Below are 19,017 nucleotides of genomic sequence, written 5' to 3' on the forward strand. Positions count from 1 at the left end.
AGATGGCGTCTAGGTGACAGGCTGGGGAAGCACTGCAGTGGCAGATAGAGAAGACGAGAAGAGGGAGCCACCTTGGTGCTGTGGCTTGGATTGGATGTTGGGCTGGCTGCAGGTGTTGACAGCGATTGGAGGGATGCTTCTCTGGTGAGGTGTGGTTAGCGACCAGAGAGAGGAAGGTTCAGAGGTGTAGCTGTGGTTTTGCTTTGGGGAACTAGCAGTGTGCTGGTGATGTAGGAGAGAGTGGCCTTCAGCTGAGGTACAATGCAGAGAACGAAGAGGTCGACTGCAGAGAAGCAAAAGAGCGAAGGGATTGGGAGCGACCAGGAGCTGGAGTAGGCTCATTGTGTGAGTGGATGCTTGATAAGGATGATTCTGAGGATATCCTGAATATCCAGCTCCGTAAAGGTGAAGGTCTGTTCGGAAATATAAGTCTTGTTCATGCTCTTTGGTCTGGTATTCTCGTGTGTTTGTATGCGTGTGTGGAAGTGTGGCACTCTATAAAGGCGTAAACAGCTTTACCGCTTCCGTGTCATCACTTTTTGGTGCCTCCACAGAGGAAGAAATTTCCTTCGGTTTGTGAGAGAAGACAGGGGCTGTGTGAAGAAAGATTTGGAAATGGCTCAGGATTTTCCGGAGTATTGGGGATTGCCACAGGAGAGTGCAAACAGGTTTCTGGAGAAGATGGAGTTTACACCCTTGATGAAAGACAGGACAACCCCGGAGATCCTTTCTCAGATTTTGACTTATTGCTTGCAGGGTGATGCAAAAGCATGGCTACGGATGTTTGTGACTACACACAGGAATGTTCATCAGCAGGATCCTGAGTACCGTGTAGTCAGAGCTGCATTTTTGGCACAGTTTGTCCATGTGAAGAGTCCGAATGAAGTGTGGAAGGAGTTGTATAACATTCAGCAGAAGGATAATCAGGATGTGAATCAGTATTTGATTGAGTTTGGTAGACTGTGGAGTCTATGGTGTGAGGCTCTGATTCCTGAAGTACCCCCGCAGATGATAAAGAGAGAACGGTTTGTGGCTGGTCTGGAGCCAATCTTGCGTCTGAAGGTGGAGCTGAAGAACCTGGATAGCTTTGAGGAGGCTGTCAGAGTTGCTCGAGAGAAAGAGTGAAAGGTGAAGCGTCTGAGGCAGTTGGGAATGCAGGAAGAGCCAAGGAGATTTGTGAAGGTGCCAGGGATTGAGGGTATGCATCCTGGAAGAAAAGCTGCTGTTGTTCCTAAACAGGAGGATTCTTTGAAGAGGGAGGTTCATGACGCAGTGGAGCTCATGAAGTCTTTAAGCGTGAATTGGATAGAGTCTACAGGAAGAGGAAGAGGCATAGGTGTTATGGGAAGGAAGACTGATGCGTCATCTGGTTCTAAAGGAAATTCAGCAGATATTGGAAGAGGGAGAGGGTATCCGAGTGATGTGCAATGCTGGAATTATGGTGAGTGGAGTCATATCAGTCCGCAATGTGAGAGACCAGCCAAAGCTAATGGTGGCATATATCAATTGTCTTTGGGAATGAGTGATAGGGTGATTGGCCCTAGTATACAAATAAAGGATGCAATTCAGCCTAATGTTCATGAAGTCCATAAGGTCACATTTGCAGAGCAGGATATGGGACAGATTAACCTGTTGGAAATGAAGAAGGATGAGGTTTCTGGAATCAGCCCTAAAGAGCTTTCGGAAGGTGAGGAGAAGAAGGATGAGGTTATTGATGATGCTGCAGATTGTGAAAGTGATGTTAAAGCTGAGGAGCCTGATCTGTTTGAGTATGGATATGGCTTGGATGATCTCTTTGATTCAGAAATGAGTTATGACTTGCAGGTGCCTGTACTTCAGCCAGTCAAGGTAGAGTGTGATGATCAAGGTGTTACTAATGAAGATACTATGGATGGAGTATGTATGGATGATCCGGGTGATGAGTTGGATATTGCAACTTGTGAGAGTGTGGATGATGAGCTGGACTGTGTTCTTGATAATGCACAGGATGATCTGTTGGAATTGGTTTCCTTGGAGAAGGAAACAAATGCTTGCATACCAGTTGTGCAGGAAGGGAGTGATGGTGTGACTGATGATGAGCTAGATGCTACTTTGGATGATGATGTGATAGATTTCGCAGGTGCGGTTGCTGATCATAAGGTGTGTGTTCCTTGTCATGCCCAAGAGAATGAGTCGGTTGTCACCGGTGGTGAGAATGCATGTGAGGCTATTGTTGTTGGTCAGGGGGACCAAGATGCTTTGCCTGGCAGTTTGGGGAGCTTAGACTTGGTAGAGATGCCTGTGCAAGATGTGGAGAATCTTGAAGGATCACCAATGGTCTTGAAGCTGGAGAAACTGCAAGAAAGTGACAATGATGAGTCTACAGTGCATGAAGTTGCTGTGTTTGGTGTTGATGGGCTGAAGGGAAATGGGTTTATGGTGGACACACCACATGTTGATGCTCAGCATATGGATGAGTGGTTTGGCTATAGTCTTGGTCTGGCAGTTTGCCCAAAGGGAGAGTTGGAAGCCAATGATGCAGGTTGCAAATTGGATGACCATGAGGTGGGAGTTGAAGACCAGATGTTTGTTAAATCGGTATATGATTATGAGTGGGACTCAGATGTGTCAGGGGGGAGTAGAGGTGAAGAATGGATGTTTCCATCACAAAACTGTGTGAGCTGGTATGGAGGAGGAAGTGCAACAGTAGATGGTGATGAGGCCATATATAAAGAACCCAGGGGGTTGCTGGAAATGGAAGATCATGACACGGTATATCAATGATTGTTTGATAGAGGAAAATGCTTGAAGGATTGGAAGGTAGATGCACCGAGATTTCTGTTTGATCCAGGGGGATAAATGGTTTCTGTTTGTGCAGCTGCTGGACATAAATGTCTCAGCAGAAGTAAGGGGGTTGCTAAATATATGTGTAGTTTTTTGGGAACCTCAAACTCAACTTGTACATGTGTACATGAGTGTTGTTCGTGTTGTGGTAAAGTCATGGGAGCACCCATTGACTCAGTGTGGGCGTCGTGGATGCGGCAATCAGGCTTTGGGCCTTGATGGAAGTGTATATGCAGGGAAAATGATGAAATCCTGGAAGCACAGACTTGTCCGGAGCGTGTTATGCTGGAGATGGTGTCAGCCATTCGATTACTTGAATGTGTGCGCATCCCAAAATAGAGTGGGCACTTGCAGGTCATACTGGAAGGTGTGTGGAAAGCATGGGCAATGAAAGATAAAGGGGCCAGTATTGCCTTGGACATTGGTGTGGAAAGGAAAGGTGGCCATCATTGAAGTTCTAATAAAAATATAATAATATCCACAAGATCAACTTATACAATAGCCACATGGATGTTTGCCCTGCTGCCAACGCATCTTCTGGAAAGTTGGCGAAGCTGGTGAAGCATGGGAGTCGGCCGGGGAGATAGAAAAGGTGTGTCGCCTTGTTGTGTAGGTGGGGGGGGGCTCTTGGGCGCAACAGCAGGTATTGCAGAGGAAGGCGCAGCTGCGCGTATATGCAGAGAGAGACGCCTTTGGGTGTGTGGCCATCGCGTAGAGGTTGGGGGCCCCCTTGTGAAGTGCAGCCACAGACGCGTAAGAAGAGAAGTGGGTTTGTGGTGAAGCTAAGGGTCGACGGGCTGGTGGTTGGCGTGGCTGCCAGCGTAATGGAGAGAAGCTGGTAGAGCTGTTGCGACTTTGGAGGGCGCACTGCAGGTTCTAGCTGGTGGAAGCCGACGGGCTGGCGAAGTGTGAAGAGTAGCGGAGCCTGGAGCGGACAGAGTCGACGCCTTCTGTGGGCCGCCTTGTGACGACTGGTCGAAGTGCAGCTGGGGCGCAGCACGCAGGCACTGAGGCAAAGGGTGGCCGCCCTGGGGTACGAGAAGTGGTGACGAGCTGGAGGGCTCGGGTCAGTCTGCAAAGAGAGAGGGCCGTCGTTGGATGCGGAGGAGGTTACCTTCGCTTGGGCTAGGTGAAGATGGCGTCTAGGTGACAAGCTGGGGAAGCACTGCAGTGGCAGATAGAGAAGACGAGAAGAGGGAGCCACCTTGGTGCTGTGGCTTGGACTGGATGTTGGGCTGGCTGCAGGTGTTGACAGCGATTGGAGGGATGCTTCTCTGGTGAGGTGTGGTTAGCGACCAGAGAGAGGAAGGTTCAGAGGTGTAGCTGTGGTTTTGCTTTGGGGAACTGGCAGTGTGCTGGTGATGTAGGAGAGAGTGGCCTTCAGCTGAGGTGCAGTGCAGAGAACGAAGAGGTCGGCTGCAGAGAAGCAAAAGAGCGAAGGGATTGGGAGCGACCAGGAGCTGGAGTAGGCTGATTGTGTGAGTGGATGCTTGATAAGGATGATTCTGAGGATATCCTGAATATCCAGCTCTGTAAAGGTGAAGGTCTGTTCTGAAATATAAGTCTTGTTCATGCTCTTTGGTCTGGTATTCTGGTGTGTTTGTATGCGTGTGTGGAAGTGTGGCACTCTATAAAGGCGTAAACAGCTTTACCGCTTTCGTGTCATCAGCGTCAGTCCGTCCTCCCCTGGGCAACTATGGCGCGGCAGGACCCTCAAGGCCTCAGCAAGCTCAACCTCTGAAAGAGGCGCACCAAGAACTGTACGCATACGATCTGTGACCCTCCTCTGCACATGGGCCCACACAGTCTAGCATCCCGAGCCTCAGTGGCTGGCTCCGCTGAAAGCAGGTCTCTATAGAGCCCAGTGGCAATGGCTCTGATCTCCCCGGGCTCAGTAGCTACCGATCCGTCCGGCCTCCCAAGCTGACGGACTCCTGCTTGAGCATGGCGGGGTCCAGTAATCTCAAAAAACTCCCCAGTCACTCTATCACCAAGCTGCGTCCACTGAGAGCCCTGGCGACGATAGTAAAACTCATGTCTCTGCTCCTCTACTTCTCTAACCTCCTGGCGTGCCTGGCTCAGCTGGGACGCCACCCACTCACATGCAGGCTGCTGCTCCTGAAGGCGCTGAAGCGAAGCAAGGCTGCGTCTCAGCTGATGCTCCCGCTCGCGAATCTCTCCCAGCCGTGTCAAAGCTGCAGCGTGCAGAAAAGAGCTAAGCTCGATGAGTCCCTGGGCACACTGGCCTGCTGCATCCTGGTCAGAGCACTGACTATCATGCCAGATCCTCTCAATGTCCTCAGCGAGACTAGGATCTGTAAGTACCCTCTCTGGGATCCTCAACTCCAAGCTGGGCTCCCATGTCCGCTCCTCAAGTGTCAAAATAACTGGCGCATGATCTGAAAATGAGGTGCCAACAAGAATGCCAACGGAGCCCCCTCGCTCCCCTAACCAGTCGCCCACATAAAAGCGATCAATCCGTGATAGATTAGTCCCTCCCTGCCGGCGATCCGACCGAGAGAAACTAAGACTGTCCTGAGAGCGGGAGAAGGCCCCATGCTGCCATGCATCAGTGATCCTCAGTGACATGCAAAATCGCTCCCAAGCTGCAAGCTCCGTACCGTGCACTGTAACATGACTGCCTCCCACCCTATCGGCCGGGTCCTCAAGCATGTTGAAGTCTCCCCCGACACACCAATGTGCGGCCTCTGGCAATGCATCTGTAACCTGGGTCCAGAACTCTGCTCTGGCACTAGCATGGTTGGGCGCATAGACGTTGAGCACGCCCAATAGCTCATCATGCATCCTCAGAATGACATACTGTGCTCTACCAGGCACAATGATCCCTCTATCCACAATGGCCTACCGCCATACATCTGCAATGACCATGCATACTCCTCCCTCTCGTCCACCCAAAGGACCAAACCCTGCAGACCAAAAGGTGTCCCATCTACCAGGCATCACCAAACCATATCTCCGGATCCTGCACTCACCCAAGTGGTGCTCCTGCATCATCAAAATATCAATGCTACCACCAACCAGGCATCTCTGAAGCTCCTGCCTCAAGCAACCACGATAGCGTATATAATGTGCTCCGCCAAGGCCCTGTACATTCCATGAGATGATCCTCATGGATGACCTGCTCAGGTGGATGCTGTCTCAGCCGTACGGCGGGCCTTCGCAAGCGGCTTGGATGGAGAGTAGTCCCCATCCGAGCGGCTGCGAATCTGCCCACCCGGTGTACTGCAAGAATCACGGATCAGGCGCCAATGGCTGTGTCCCATGGCGACTGCCTCCCGCTCAGACAGAGCAACCTCGTGTATACATACATATCCAAGGTCGCGTGCTAAGTCTGCCACTATGCGAACGACCAAATGACGAATCCCTGAGGCATCCACACTCCCAGGATCCAAGAAAAAATAAGCCAACTCCCATAGTCGGCCTATCACATCTGTCACCTCCAGATCGCTCACATGGTGAGAAAACTCAACTGCCTGAGTCTTCAAAGTGCTAAGAGCGAGCTCCAGAGTCCACTCCCGGTCGCATGGGCCACAGAGGGGGAACGAGAAGGCCACCGCTGAATCAAGTGCCTCCTCCCCGCGGGCCGGAGGAATCACTACATGAACTCTGATGGGTACTGGCTCATGGGGGCCCTCTGCTCCAAAAAGCCGTGTGGAGTAATCAAAAGCCTCCGAGCGCTGTCTAGTGCCGAGGCGACTCAGCCGATTGCGGATAGATGATATCCGTGAAGCCTGAATCGGCATGGTAAGTCTCCTCTGCGGTGCTCGAGCAAGGTCGGTGCTCAGAGCCCTCCGGACTGCAGGTGAACGCCAGGGGACTGCCAGGGCCTCCCGGGGAGCTGAGGCGGGCCGGGGGGGGGGGGGGGGGGAGGAGGGGGGGTGGAGAAGGAGCCGCTGCCGAAACCGGAACGGGAACAGGAGGAGGCAAAGGTGGAAGCGAGGCGGTAGGGGGGGACGGGGGCACGGGGGGGGGGGGGGGGGGGGTGAAGGAGGGCGTACTGGCATCTCCTGGTCCTCAGTCGTCGCAGGGGTCTCCTCCTGGAGGGGAGCAAAACTGTTCCTCACGGGAACCCAGTGATGCTGAGACTGTGGCTGCTGCTGCAACGGTCTCTGGGCGTGCTGCTGTGGCTGTCTCCCTCGACGGCACCCCTGTCCAGGCTGCCACTCCGAGGTCTCTGTGGCCTGAGAAGGTGTCCCGGAGGCTGCCTGTCGAGCCGCATCTGTGGTGGGCGGGCCATCAGGGGCCTGCTGCTGCGGTGAAGGTCGGGGTCTCCTGCGAGGGCAGGCCTTGGCCAGATGACCGACCTGCCTGCAATCAAGCACTGGTTCGGGAGCCCCGAGAACTCCACTCTCTGATCAATCCATCCCCCCCCATCCTAGGTAGCTGAATGACCTTCGGAAGGGAGGAGATGTCAGACACCAAAACTCTGACCGAAGGTAGCCCAGCTGCTCTGGCCACCACTGAAGCTGCTGTGGGGCCAGTCTCTAGCACCGAACCCACCAATGCTCCTAGCCTAGAAAGGAGCGGAAGGTACTCCCGACGGAGTCCAGGGAAGCAAACTGTAACATGGAAAGGACGCTCTCCCTGCTCGGCCGCTGCTGGGTCAAAGCCATGCTGCCAAGGTCTGAAGAAAGCCCGAGCACCCCTGATGTCAAAGGGACTCATGGCTAGGACCGTGGCCACGCTCTGGGCTGTCTCGAACTCGATCTGGTAATGTCCACGGCCCAGTAGCTGAACGTCCAGGATCTTGCCCACATCTGCAAGAAGGCGGGCCTGGAGAAGATCCCAGATCTCCCCTCTGCGAGGGCGAGTGCCGACTATACGGCAGATGGTGGAATGAGCCTGGAGGCGTTCCACCTCTGCGGCGGCGAGGCTCGCTTCCTCTTCTGGCGAAAGAGAAAGCCTAATGGGGTGTCCTCAGGGGCGGGCGAGGGGGCTGCGGGGGAGTCCCTCTGAGGCGGGGCGGGAGGAGCCTCCATCAGTGTCTGAAGCTATGTCGAAGGCGGAGCGAATGCGGAGAGTCCTGCAAGAACCGAGTTGCACACAAAGGACGGAGGGGGAAGGCGGAAGGCAAAAAGGAAGAAAACCCCAGGGGGGACGGAAAAATCAAAAAAGGGAAAAAAAAAGGGGGGGGGGGGGGGGGGGGGGGGGGGAGGACAAAAAGCCCCTAGGGGGGAGGCAGCAGCAGAGCGAAGAAGGGGGGGCGGGGGGAAGAAGAGGCGACGGCGGCTAAAGGGGGGGCGGGGCGCTGAAGACAGACGGGGGGCGCGAAGGAGAGGAGCTGGAGCAGGGGACGGCGGCGCAGCAGCGCTGGGGCGCGCAGAACAGCCAGGCGGGGGAGGGGGGGCAAACGCGAGGGCAGGCGCGCGGGGGGGGGGGGGAGCGAGCGCTGGTCTTTTTTTGATACACTAGCTACTAGCCTACAGGACATCCATGTAACACTCAAAGCAGTGCTGGTTCATATCTTGATAATTGTTTTCTTAGTAACCTTGATCCAATAAAACCAGAACAACAAAAATATGAACATTGATCTAAGAGCCAGCTTTTTATAGTCCAATACCTGCCTGAAGGTTTGGTGTATTGCGTCTAGTTGCACCTTCAAACGCAAAAATAGAAAGAGATGCTAATGTTGGACCTCCAATATCAACTGTGTAACTCTGTTGTCACCGCCATAACCTGAGTTTACTTAATTCCACCTTTTCAACTCCTTTCACAACAAGCCATTTCACATATAAATCGAAAAATTCCTAAACTTGATTCCTTTACCTCAGAACGCCGATCCACAACGAGACCGATCACCACATCTTCTCCGCTAGGCAAATACTGCATTTGAAATAAAATGGTTAAGCATAGTTGACGAAGAAGGACATTAGCCTAGATCTCTGTATTGATGTGAGAGCAATGCTCCAAAATACAAATGAATGTTTTCCAACTAACTGTAAGCCTAGGCCAAAAGAGGGCCAATTGCCTATGAAGCCCAAGTTGATGAAACGCTTAAGCTTCTCCCAAACGTTGGTTGAATACTTTTGTAACCCGCCTTCAAACGCACACTTATGAGCACTCACACTGCTTGACTTCTGAAGAATGAAGGCAAATGATTGATGACTGAGGCACTTTTGCTCCGCAATATGATGGTCAGCATGTTGCCCAACACTAAGGCCTGGCCCCCTCTTGAGATATCTTTATTATCCAAGGAGTCTCTCAAAGTACAAGAAAGAGGGTGCCTTTTCTGGTCTCACCAGATTTCCAATATACAGCAAATGATTGATGACTGAGGCACTTTTGCTCCGCAATATGATGGTCAGCATGTTGGCCAACACTAAGGCCTGGCCCCCTCTTGAGATATCTTTATTATCCAAGGAGTCTCTCAAAGTACAAGAAAGAGGATGCCTTTTCTGGTCTCACCAGATTTCCAATATACAGCAAAGAGGAAAACAAGAAATGAAAATGCCAACCTCCATGGGAATATCCCTAACTTGATGTCCGGAACACTCCCAAAGAGTCCTAGTTCCAACAAGGAACCTTTAGCAGCGCTAAGACCCAATATCAGAGAGCATGGGCCTTCCCAGCTAGCAATCCTCTTCCCTGGAGTCTTTCTCTACCTGCGTTGTAGACGTTCCAGCAACGAGTCTTCTAAGCCCACACATGGCAGTACCAACGATTCCGGTTCAGCCCTCTAACGCTACAAGAAAATCCAAACTCGCAAGACACCGAAGGACAAGATTCAAAACCCACAAGGACTCAAGAAGATAATTTATCATGCCCTTAGAAGGAGATGCCGCCTCTAGAGAGATCTCTCACCAAGATTAAATCCATTCAGCTAGTAGATAAGACCATACAAAAAGCAGAGCTGTGACTAAAAGGTAAGTACGCAACCGGTAGCCAGGTCCATCTTCACCCAAGGTCCTTTGGCACTAAGAGTGGAAGTAACAGTGGAGACCAAAGCAGAAGCTCAAGTACTTGATACCACCAATGAAGAGATCCATGAAGAGGACCCCCTTCATCAACACTTTGTTTGATCTTTGTTTTCATACAACCATTGTACTTGGAAATCTGATGGACTTGAGATCACCCTGGTCATACACAGACTTGTACTATAAAACTCCTTTTTGGTAATAAAATACCTAAAAGGGAAGGAGGGAGGAGGAGGGCCATCCTCGTTGCTCAATGTACTTTTGATGATCGTTATATTTTGTGGCATTTCTTTTGTGGTCTATTGTATTATTATATACCTAGATGAATCCAGGAACATACCCAAATTCACCTTTTAGGAACGTGCATGTTATATACTCATGGTAGTCAACCCACAAGACTATATAACTATCAACTCCATTATGCATAGTATGGACTAGATACTACGACATCCCCACTAACGTCATCAGTGCCCAATAGTGGGTGTAGAACTCTGTATCGAGATATGCTCTCACACACGCACTCCACACACACACACACACACACACACACACACACATAAGAGCATATATTCACACAAAGCCCTTCGTATTGAGTTTCTATCAAACCTATGGAGATGCAGGGCAGACTCAGCCATAATGAAGCCTAGCACTAAGGGAAGTAGCAAATAGAAAGAATTAGTGCAACAAATAAGTAGTTAATAGGGCAAATGCACCGCTAAAGATAGAAAGAATAAGCACAATATCAACTGGCCGCAACTTGGACGAAAACTTCGCTAACACGGCTGAATTTTATACCTAGATGAATCCAAGAACATACCCAAATTCACCTTTTAGGAACGTGCATGTTATATACTCATGGTAGTCAACCCACAAGACTATATAACTATCAACTCCATTATGCATAGTATGGACTAGATACTACGACATCCCCACTAAAGTCATCAGTGCCCAATAGTGGGTGTAGAACTCTGTATCAAGATATGCTCTCACACACGCACTCCACACACACACACGTGTTAAGATATGCATTTGCCCTATCGACTACTTATTTGCTGTACTAATTTGCTACCAAAGCAAGGTCTATGGCATGAAAATTTGTACTTCACGTATGCTTTTGTTCATGAAGATCTAAGGGCTCATTAATAAGTTTCACCAAGCTTCCCAAAAGCATTGGATCAAAGTTGATCCTGAATGAATACCAAAATTGTGCACACAATCTACTTACATCATTTTGTATTGATTAAATGAACTAAAGATATAATGAGCCAAGCCTATGACACTCATAGTAAAAATTCAAAAAATCAAAGCATGTTTACTCTGCTCTAAATATTAGCATCCCATCAAGTGTGCAACAAGGTTGCTTGTGGTCATCACCCTAAGTGTGCCCACTGTTTTCTCACCATGCCATTGTTTGCCACCTTGCCAAAGTCACCTTATTGTAATTCATGCATGACCAATCCAATACCCAAACTCCTAAGGGGGGCACTTGTGAAGATGAAATCTATGCACAGGTGACTTCCATCAAATCATCAATGCATCAATAGTTGACCAAATCTTTCATATATATGCTACATGTGAAGAAACACACATTCTCACATGTACTATTTGTTAGCATATTCATCCCCATATTCTGGCCATGTATTATGTCCACATTTGATCCCTTTTATGGCCCTTGGTTGTGAGCTGGCGACCCCTATTTTCCTGGTATTTTTCCCAAGTCGGGTGACTCATCTCCTGTCGGCCAGCTCCTATTTGTCCAATCAGCCACTCTCTTGTTCCAGTCGGCCAGCCCTCATGACCTATATAAATGTGGGCTAGCCTCTTCACTTTTCAGTAGTTTGGTCATCTTTTGTATCCCTCACTTATGAGACCTTTTATGTCTCTTGCTCGGGATTGCTTTCATTGCAGTATATTCAACTTTGTTGCTTAATCTCTCTCTCTCTCTCTTACACATCTCAGATCAGCACTCTCTAGTGCTTATCTTGCTTCCGCTCTATGCACTCTTTCATGGTATCATCGCTCAGTATGGTACAAGATGGAGCTAGCTAGGTTGCATATCATGATTGTATACTCCATGCATATAGCTTTGCATTCTCCTAGTAGTAGAGCTCCATCCCCTCCCCCACTCATTGTACTTATTGCACACCCAGATTCAGCTTTTTAGTTCAGTACTTTTTCATTTTGTTGGGATGACAGAGGATACCCCACACAGGTACACTGATTTGTCTCATAGGCCGAGTTCGGTCTTTTGGAAGACGTTAATAAAATCTTTCTTTCTTTCTTTCTTTCTAGGTTCAGAGTTTACTCTGCTGCCCCAGTTTCTGCCCTGTTTTCAGCACCTTCTCTTCTGCGTTTTTTCTCAGTTCTGCTGCTGGTCGGTCTGTCCTCTTCCAAGCGCTTCAGCACTGCAGATTTGTGGTCAATCTTCATCAGATTTGACCCCTGGGACTCCTGTACAGCGGTCGGCCTGCTCTGTTTCAGGGCAGCAGCACTGTTTGTAGCAGTCCGTTTGCTGATTTGAGGTTGTGTGGCATCCGACACCTGTGGAGGACACTTCCTTCTTCTGAGGTGTGCGTTTTTTCTTTTGAGATTGAGCCCGAGTTTTTAGTGACGGCTGCCCTAACTACTCTTCATATGTTCTCTGAATATTCAAAGTTGGATGGCTCCAACTATACTCTATGGAAGGTGAGGGTGAAATCAGCCTTATGTGGAGTGGATCTCTAGGACTGGCTTGTTACAATTGCCAATGCCACCCCTCCCACCCTTTCTACCGTTGGTGTGACTCAGGCACAGATTGATGTTTGGCAGGTTAATGATCGTCGTGTTTTCTCCTTTCTGATGTTAAATTGTCAAGATTCTGTTCTCTCTCATGTGCATACATCAGATGCTGCACATGAAGTTTGGAAGGCATTTGTAGATCTTTATGAGATTAAGTCTCCGGGTCAGATTTTGGCTTTGGAAAAGCAACTTATGAATTTGTCAATTTCTGCCTTTCCATCTTTATCTGCTTTCATCTCGAAAATGAAAGATCTCCGGGACAAGCTTGCTCTATGTAGCAAGGATATCTCTACACAGGATATGGCTATTCGGCTCCTCTCCAAGCTTCCAGAGAGGTTTGATGCTTTCTTTCAGCCTCTTGTTTCTTCTCCTCGTCATGTTCCAATCACTTGGGAGGAAATTCTCCCCTCCATTATGTAGATTGAGTCTCCCTTTGAGGAGCGGACTGGCACCGCTGGTGGTTCTGATGGAGCTTTATCTACTCGAGATAAAGGGAAGAATCGACATAAGAAAGGGAAAGGGGGTTCGGACAAGAACTCCAAGAATAACGACAAAGACAAAAATAAATCTTTTAAAAACAAGGGCGTGGAGTGTCACTACTATGGCAAGAAGGGTCACAAACAACCCCAATGTTACAAAAAGAAGCGGGATGAAGAAGCCAAGGACTCTCTACCGCTATAGCGGTGTCTTGGACCAAGAAGGATGATGGTATTCTTCTATTAGCTGGTGCTCATCATGTACAAGCTCTTGTGACTTCTCAATCGTGGTCTTGGATTGTGGATAGCAGTGCTACTGCTCACATGACACCTCATCGGGATTGGTTCGAGGACTTTACTGCCAAGACACGCAATATCACTTTGGGTGATTCTTCTTCCATGCCAGTTCATGGACGTGGCACCATCCCCATCTTCCGCTCCTCCGAGGACAAGAGGTACTTCCCTAACGTTCTATACATTCCAAATTTGGCATTTAACCTTTTGTCAGTGAGTGCTCTTACTACTCAGGGTGTGGCGGTGATCTTCTCTCGTTACGAGATTACTACTCGTGATAAGGAGACTGGTAACAGGTTGGCTCAAAGAATCCAGGATAGTGGCTTGTACAAGTTGACCGCTTTGCTCTCTACTAGTTCTTCTTCATCTCTTTGGCATGCCCGGTTTGGCCATTTGAGCTATCATCTTCTACAGCGAGCTTCGAAGGATGGGTTGGTTGAGGGTTTACCGACCATCAAGGCTCCATCTTCTATTTGTTCCTATTGTTTACAAGGGAAGCAACACCGAGCCGCCTTTCTGCAGGAGGCGACACACAAATCTTCGACATCACTTGCTCTTGAGCCTTGTTCATGCAAACTTATGTGGTCCTATTAGTGTTGTACATGCTCGTGATGGTGGATGACTACTCCATATTTACTTGGGTTTTCTTTTTGAAGTCCAAGGATGAGGCTTTTCAGCACTTTTGTGATTAGAGGGTTGAGGTGGAAAAAGAGACCGGATCTTTGGTCAAGGTTCTCAGGACCGACAGAGGGGGTGTCATCTCCTGTCTGTACAGTGAGGGCCATTGTTGTGGGTATGCCCGCCTAGGAGCCTTTCCTCTTTTTTCCCATTTTTTCATATTTCTCCCTATTTTTTTGGTTGTGGGAACTGTATTTCTTTGGCCGACTGCACTTGTCCTGGCCGACTGGATTTTTTTCTAGCCGACTGCATCTTCTTCAATCGTGGACATCTCAGGCTACCTGTCGGCTATTTTGACCAGGCCGACTAGTACTGGAGGGTGGTCACCCTTGCTCCCACACCTATTTTAGTACCGGATCTTGTGTATATAGCAAAGTTTATACAGCTTCTCTCTCTCTACACTTCTGCGTTTTGTCTCCACAGCACTAGTCTCATTTTTTCGCTATGCATTCCCACATGGCATCAGAGCCCCAGCTCCCTTGAAGCTTGGAGACAGTGGGGGAGCTTGAGGGTTTGCTGTTTTTTGCTACTGATTGGAGATTTCGTGAGCTATTCGGGACTTGGAGATCGCGTAGAAGGCGGGCATCACCGTTGGACAGCCACCTTGCATATTATTTGCTGCCTCTTCTTCATTTTTTATTTCCCACCCACCCTCCCTTCACAAGACCTTGTGAACCCTTGAGATGGCTGATTTGCTTGAGATGGCTGAGAAGCACGTGAAGATTCCCACTCTCCCCACATTCTCGGTGGATCGACAATTGGGCGGGACCAACTACGGCATCTGGAAGGTAATGATGGAGTCTGTCTTGGAATCTTATGACTTGGCTGATTTCATTGTGGTTGGTGTTCCATGAGAACGGGGAGCTTTTACCCTCTACTCGGAAAGAACAGGAGACTCAGGCACAATTGTGGGAACGTGTCAATGCCTATAACATACCCATTGTAAATAACAATGTACTTGCTTCAGAGTTGAAAAATATAACTTAGTTTGTCATTTTTACGATCAGAAAACTTCTATTTTTGAAAAATGAGCCATTTTTGCTTAGAAATTTGTAATTTTGAATCCAAATTTGGAATCTACACGAAATTTTACGCTTAAAATAGTTTTTTCTGAACAAAAAACGGGTACCCGGAATGGGTTTAATTAAGCTTTTAAGCCTTTAATCTGCGAACTTCCGACCTAAAATAGTAACTATCCAGGCGTCTAATCAACGAACGGAACACGCCCCCATGGTCACGGGGCAAGGCCGGACATTTTCGTCGAAAAAAATTTTTGACCCCCCCGGGACGACGGCGGGCGACCGGCGTGGGTCCCACCACAGGCGCCGCCCGTGAAACGACCGACAATCCATCCGGGACACCCAAGTGTGTACACGACCTAGACGCACCCTCCAGCACACCCCTACACGTACCCCCTCCTCCCAGAACCCTCTATCCACAGGTGTCGCGCTCTCTCTCTTGGGGACACCTCCACCCCATGTGTCACACACTCTCTCTCTTCGAGACACCTCCACCCCCAGGTGTCTCACGCCCACACTCTCTCCCGGACACCTACACCACCCAGGTGTCGCCTTCCCGCACCCGGACGTCCATCCTCCAGCACCTATAAAAGGACCCTCCCAGCCCCCTTCTCCGAATAAGCCCCAGCAAGGCCCTAGGCACAAGCCCTCCGTCAAGCTCTAGGGCATGTCCTACACTCTTCTCCCCCCCCCCCGCCCGCCCCCGTGTGAATAGAATTAAAGTGTATCCCTTGCCTTACTCTCCCTAGGCCTCCCTAACCATGCACTCTTCCCTAGGCCTCCCTAGGCGTACACTCTTCTCAAGAGCTCTCCAAGTTAAGGACACCTCTCAATCCCCCCCCCCATATGCGGCGACTTAAACTTAGGCTAAGAGGTCTTTCCTACCCATAAGCCCAACAAGCTTTTCCTACCCCAAACGGACTCCGTTTTCGAATCCGTTTGAACCAGTAGAATTCTCTCTTTTCTCTCCAAGTTCCCAACCTCTTATATTCACCCCGTTCTCTCTCTATCCTCTTAAAACTCTAGTGCTCCTATGGCGCCGAAACGCCGCCGAAATGAAGAACCACGCGCTGCCCAAGGAGGGAATGAAGCAAATCGCGTCCCTGCAACAATCGACTTTGCCCCTCTTGAAGCGAATAGGCACGAAAACGATAACCAGGTTGGTCATTTAACAAGTTTAAGTAAAATTCTCTCTTATGAAGCTTAATGCAAAGATTCAAAATAATAGGAAAGGAACCAAGGTTAAACCCCTAGTATAGATGGCCTAAAGTACCTTATGGTTACTCTTAAGTAAAGTTATAAGAAAATAATCTTGCTTTTGAATCATTATCTTTCCGAAACGATGGTTTTTGTTAATGTGTGAATTCATTGAATAAAGGCTATGTCTCTTTTTATTGGATATACTACTGGTTTATTGCTAACATGCAGGTACAGCTTCTCCCCCCCTTAGCTAACTCCGTGCTTGCCTGTGTAGCCGGGCGGAGGATATAGCGAGGCCGGGAGTCGGCCCAGGGCAATCCCCTCCTATGCCACTGGGAATTGGATTTCACCACCAGGGTGATGTATATATGCTGCCTAGTTCTATGGGTCCAGGCTAGTGCGGTGACTTAACCCCCACCTCATGAGGAGACGTCCCCTCCGAAGGGCGAGAGGGTTTGGTACAAGCGGCGGTACCTGAGGGGGTGACAGGACGGCTTGGCCCTCATCGGCTGGCTGACGACGAGAGGGAGACGGTCCGTGAGGTTTACCGAGCTGGTTGAGGCAGGAAGATCGAATTCTAGATCATCGATGTGGTTGTGGTTGTGGTTGTGGTTGTGGTTGTGATTGGATTGTGGTTATGGTTATGGTTATGGTTTGGACATGGAAGTTTGGATTGGAATATCGGCCCGGTTCCAGGGTCTTTGTAAATGTTTTTCACTGTAAGTATGTTTGTTGATTTCAATGTTGTGCTGCTAAGGAAGATTTCTTTTAAGGAATCAAGTGTAATTAATTAACAAAGGAATTTGTTTTTAAGTGTTTCACAGTGTGGTAGGACTTAATTAGAAAACAATTGAACAGGTGAGTGTGTGGAAAGTGGGAGAATGGATGCCCTGACGGTACCATTCTAAGGATGGGTGGACCCGATCAGTCGCGTAGCTTTCTACTAGTCGTAATTTACGATACTTAGGGAATAGTAGAGTCCCGAACAAGACTTGTTTAAGAGGACCGAGCCAGCGGCCGTGCCTCATGAAATACGGGGAGAAAAAGGCGTTGGCTTCCTTGAACCAAGTCTGGGTCTTGTTCCATCTCCACGCACATTCCGTGCTGGGGATTAGAATTTCCTTTAGGATGACTATGCTTCCCCTGCGAGATAGAGTTAGGTCCCTCCGTTTGCTCGTAACCTCGTATTTCTACGAGATCGAGGTGTCGTCAATCGGAAAATAACACGAGACTTAACCGCCTATCAAAAGGATTCCCCCGCCCTACGGGTAGGGGTCTTTACACGTGGTATCAGAGCAGGTTTAGACTTGGGAGATTTCATATTGTATTCTCTTGTTGCTCTAGGAATTCTTGTTAAACTAATCTAGTTACGGCTGGACACAGGAGGACGAGATGGATCCCTATTCTCGCTTCCTGGTATTCCAATGCATGTTCATGACTGCTTGTCGCTCTTCCGAATTTGAGTTGCGTGACACTATGATGCACATTGTAGACAAGCTAACCCTTCCTCATTACACTCGCATCGAAAGGGGATGGAACAGAGCTGAGCATTGGCATCGTCGATCTACCTATTTCATCATTCGAGCTTGAGCACGTCGGCAATCTCACCGACGACTTGAGGCGGATCCGATATGCCGAGATGTTGCAGATGGTTCGCCTGTTCTGGTAAATTGACACTCCTCGTAACACCTATGTCACTATCGATGGGAATCGCATGTTGCAGAATCGATGGGTTTATGATAGTGTGACTCAAGTTGTATCCCCTGATAAAGTAGCCGTTACCCGTCTTTCTAGACGTGGTTTACCTCCCTTACCAGAGACTTATCGAGTTCTTGAAACCATGGGAGAACCCCCCTACTTTTTCAATGCTACCACCGCAGATCTTTATTAGGTTCCCTAGAGGACTACCATGTAAATAAATAAGATTGGATTTAGTCCAATCCTTGTAAATGGCTTGGTTCACTTGTAAATATTAAAGCTTGGAATAAAAGGTTTTGATTTTCACACTCATTGTCTTATGTGTATTAAACCGCCTAAGTGACATGATTCTAAATTTAGCTTCATATTGATAACCAGGATCGTCAACTTCTTGCTCCCAATGCATTATATACAGATATACAGGAGAAGAAGCTTCTCCTCAAACAAATGCAACCTCCCTCATTTAATGGGACAGGTTCAAAGATCGAAAGAGATGCAGAAGTTTGGATAGAAGCCATGGACGATTACTTTTCGGCTGCTAGTACAGGAATTAGGAATCAATCCATGCTTGCCAGATTCCGTCTTACCGGGGACGCCAAACTTTGGTGGAAGCAATGGTGCCGAGATAAGGGCGTCACTGAAGATACCCAAGCCTGGAGTGACATTAAGCAAGCTGTGAAGAACCGTTATCTTCCCCCATCTCATGAATCTATTAAGATGAATGAGTTCTTCAACCTCAAGCAGCTTAGCTTAACCTTGGAGGAATACTACTCAAAATTTGTCACACTTGGCAAATATGCTCCACCTATGTCGATCACTCAACAAGTGGCCCGATTTTGCCAAGGGCTGAATGAACCTTTGGATTCTCGCCTTGAAGCAATGAGGCCAACTACCTTGCAAGATGCTCTTACCCGAGCCAAACCTCTGGCTAAAGAAGTAAAGAGTGGTCAAGCAAAGAGGAGAGTCTATCCTGAGTCTAACCCAAGGGGGCGCCTTCAGAGGAATTACCAATCGAATTTCCGCCACAACACTATTGGTCAGTACCCCAATAATTTTATCCCCCGCAGTTATGCTAATTCCACTTCAGAATCCTATGGGGACCAAAGGTGCTTTTAT

The 19,017-nt window shown here is 48.8% G+C and overlaps 1 protein-coding gene across 1 annotated transcript in view; it reads right to left on the minus strand.

The window, feature by feature from the left end:
• The window catches only part of LOC147632052 (uncharacterized), a 78,561-nt gene that overhangs the window by 32,918 nt on the left and 26,626 nt on the right, over window positions 1-19,017 (minus strand). Inside the window, exons 4-5 of the mRNA XM_086808632.1 lie at window positions 8,611-8,667; window positions 8,405-8,501 (exon numbers count right to left, since the gene is read on the minus strand). Coding sequence (XP_086664758.1) covers window positions 8,405-8,501; window positions 8,611-8,667 — 154 coding nt within the window. The remainder of the gene's footprint in view (window positions 1-8,404; window positions 8,502-8,610; window positions 8,668-19,017) is intronic.

This window comes from Cibotium barometz, chromosome 14 (assembly GCF_041138505.1).
Source record: "Cibotium barometz isolate CiBa-2024 chromosome 14, ASM4113850v1, whole genome shotgun sequence".
Lineage (NCBI taxonomy): Eukaryota > Viridiplantae > Streptophyta > Polypodiopsida > Cyatheales > Cibotiaceae > Cibotium > Cibotium barometz.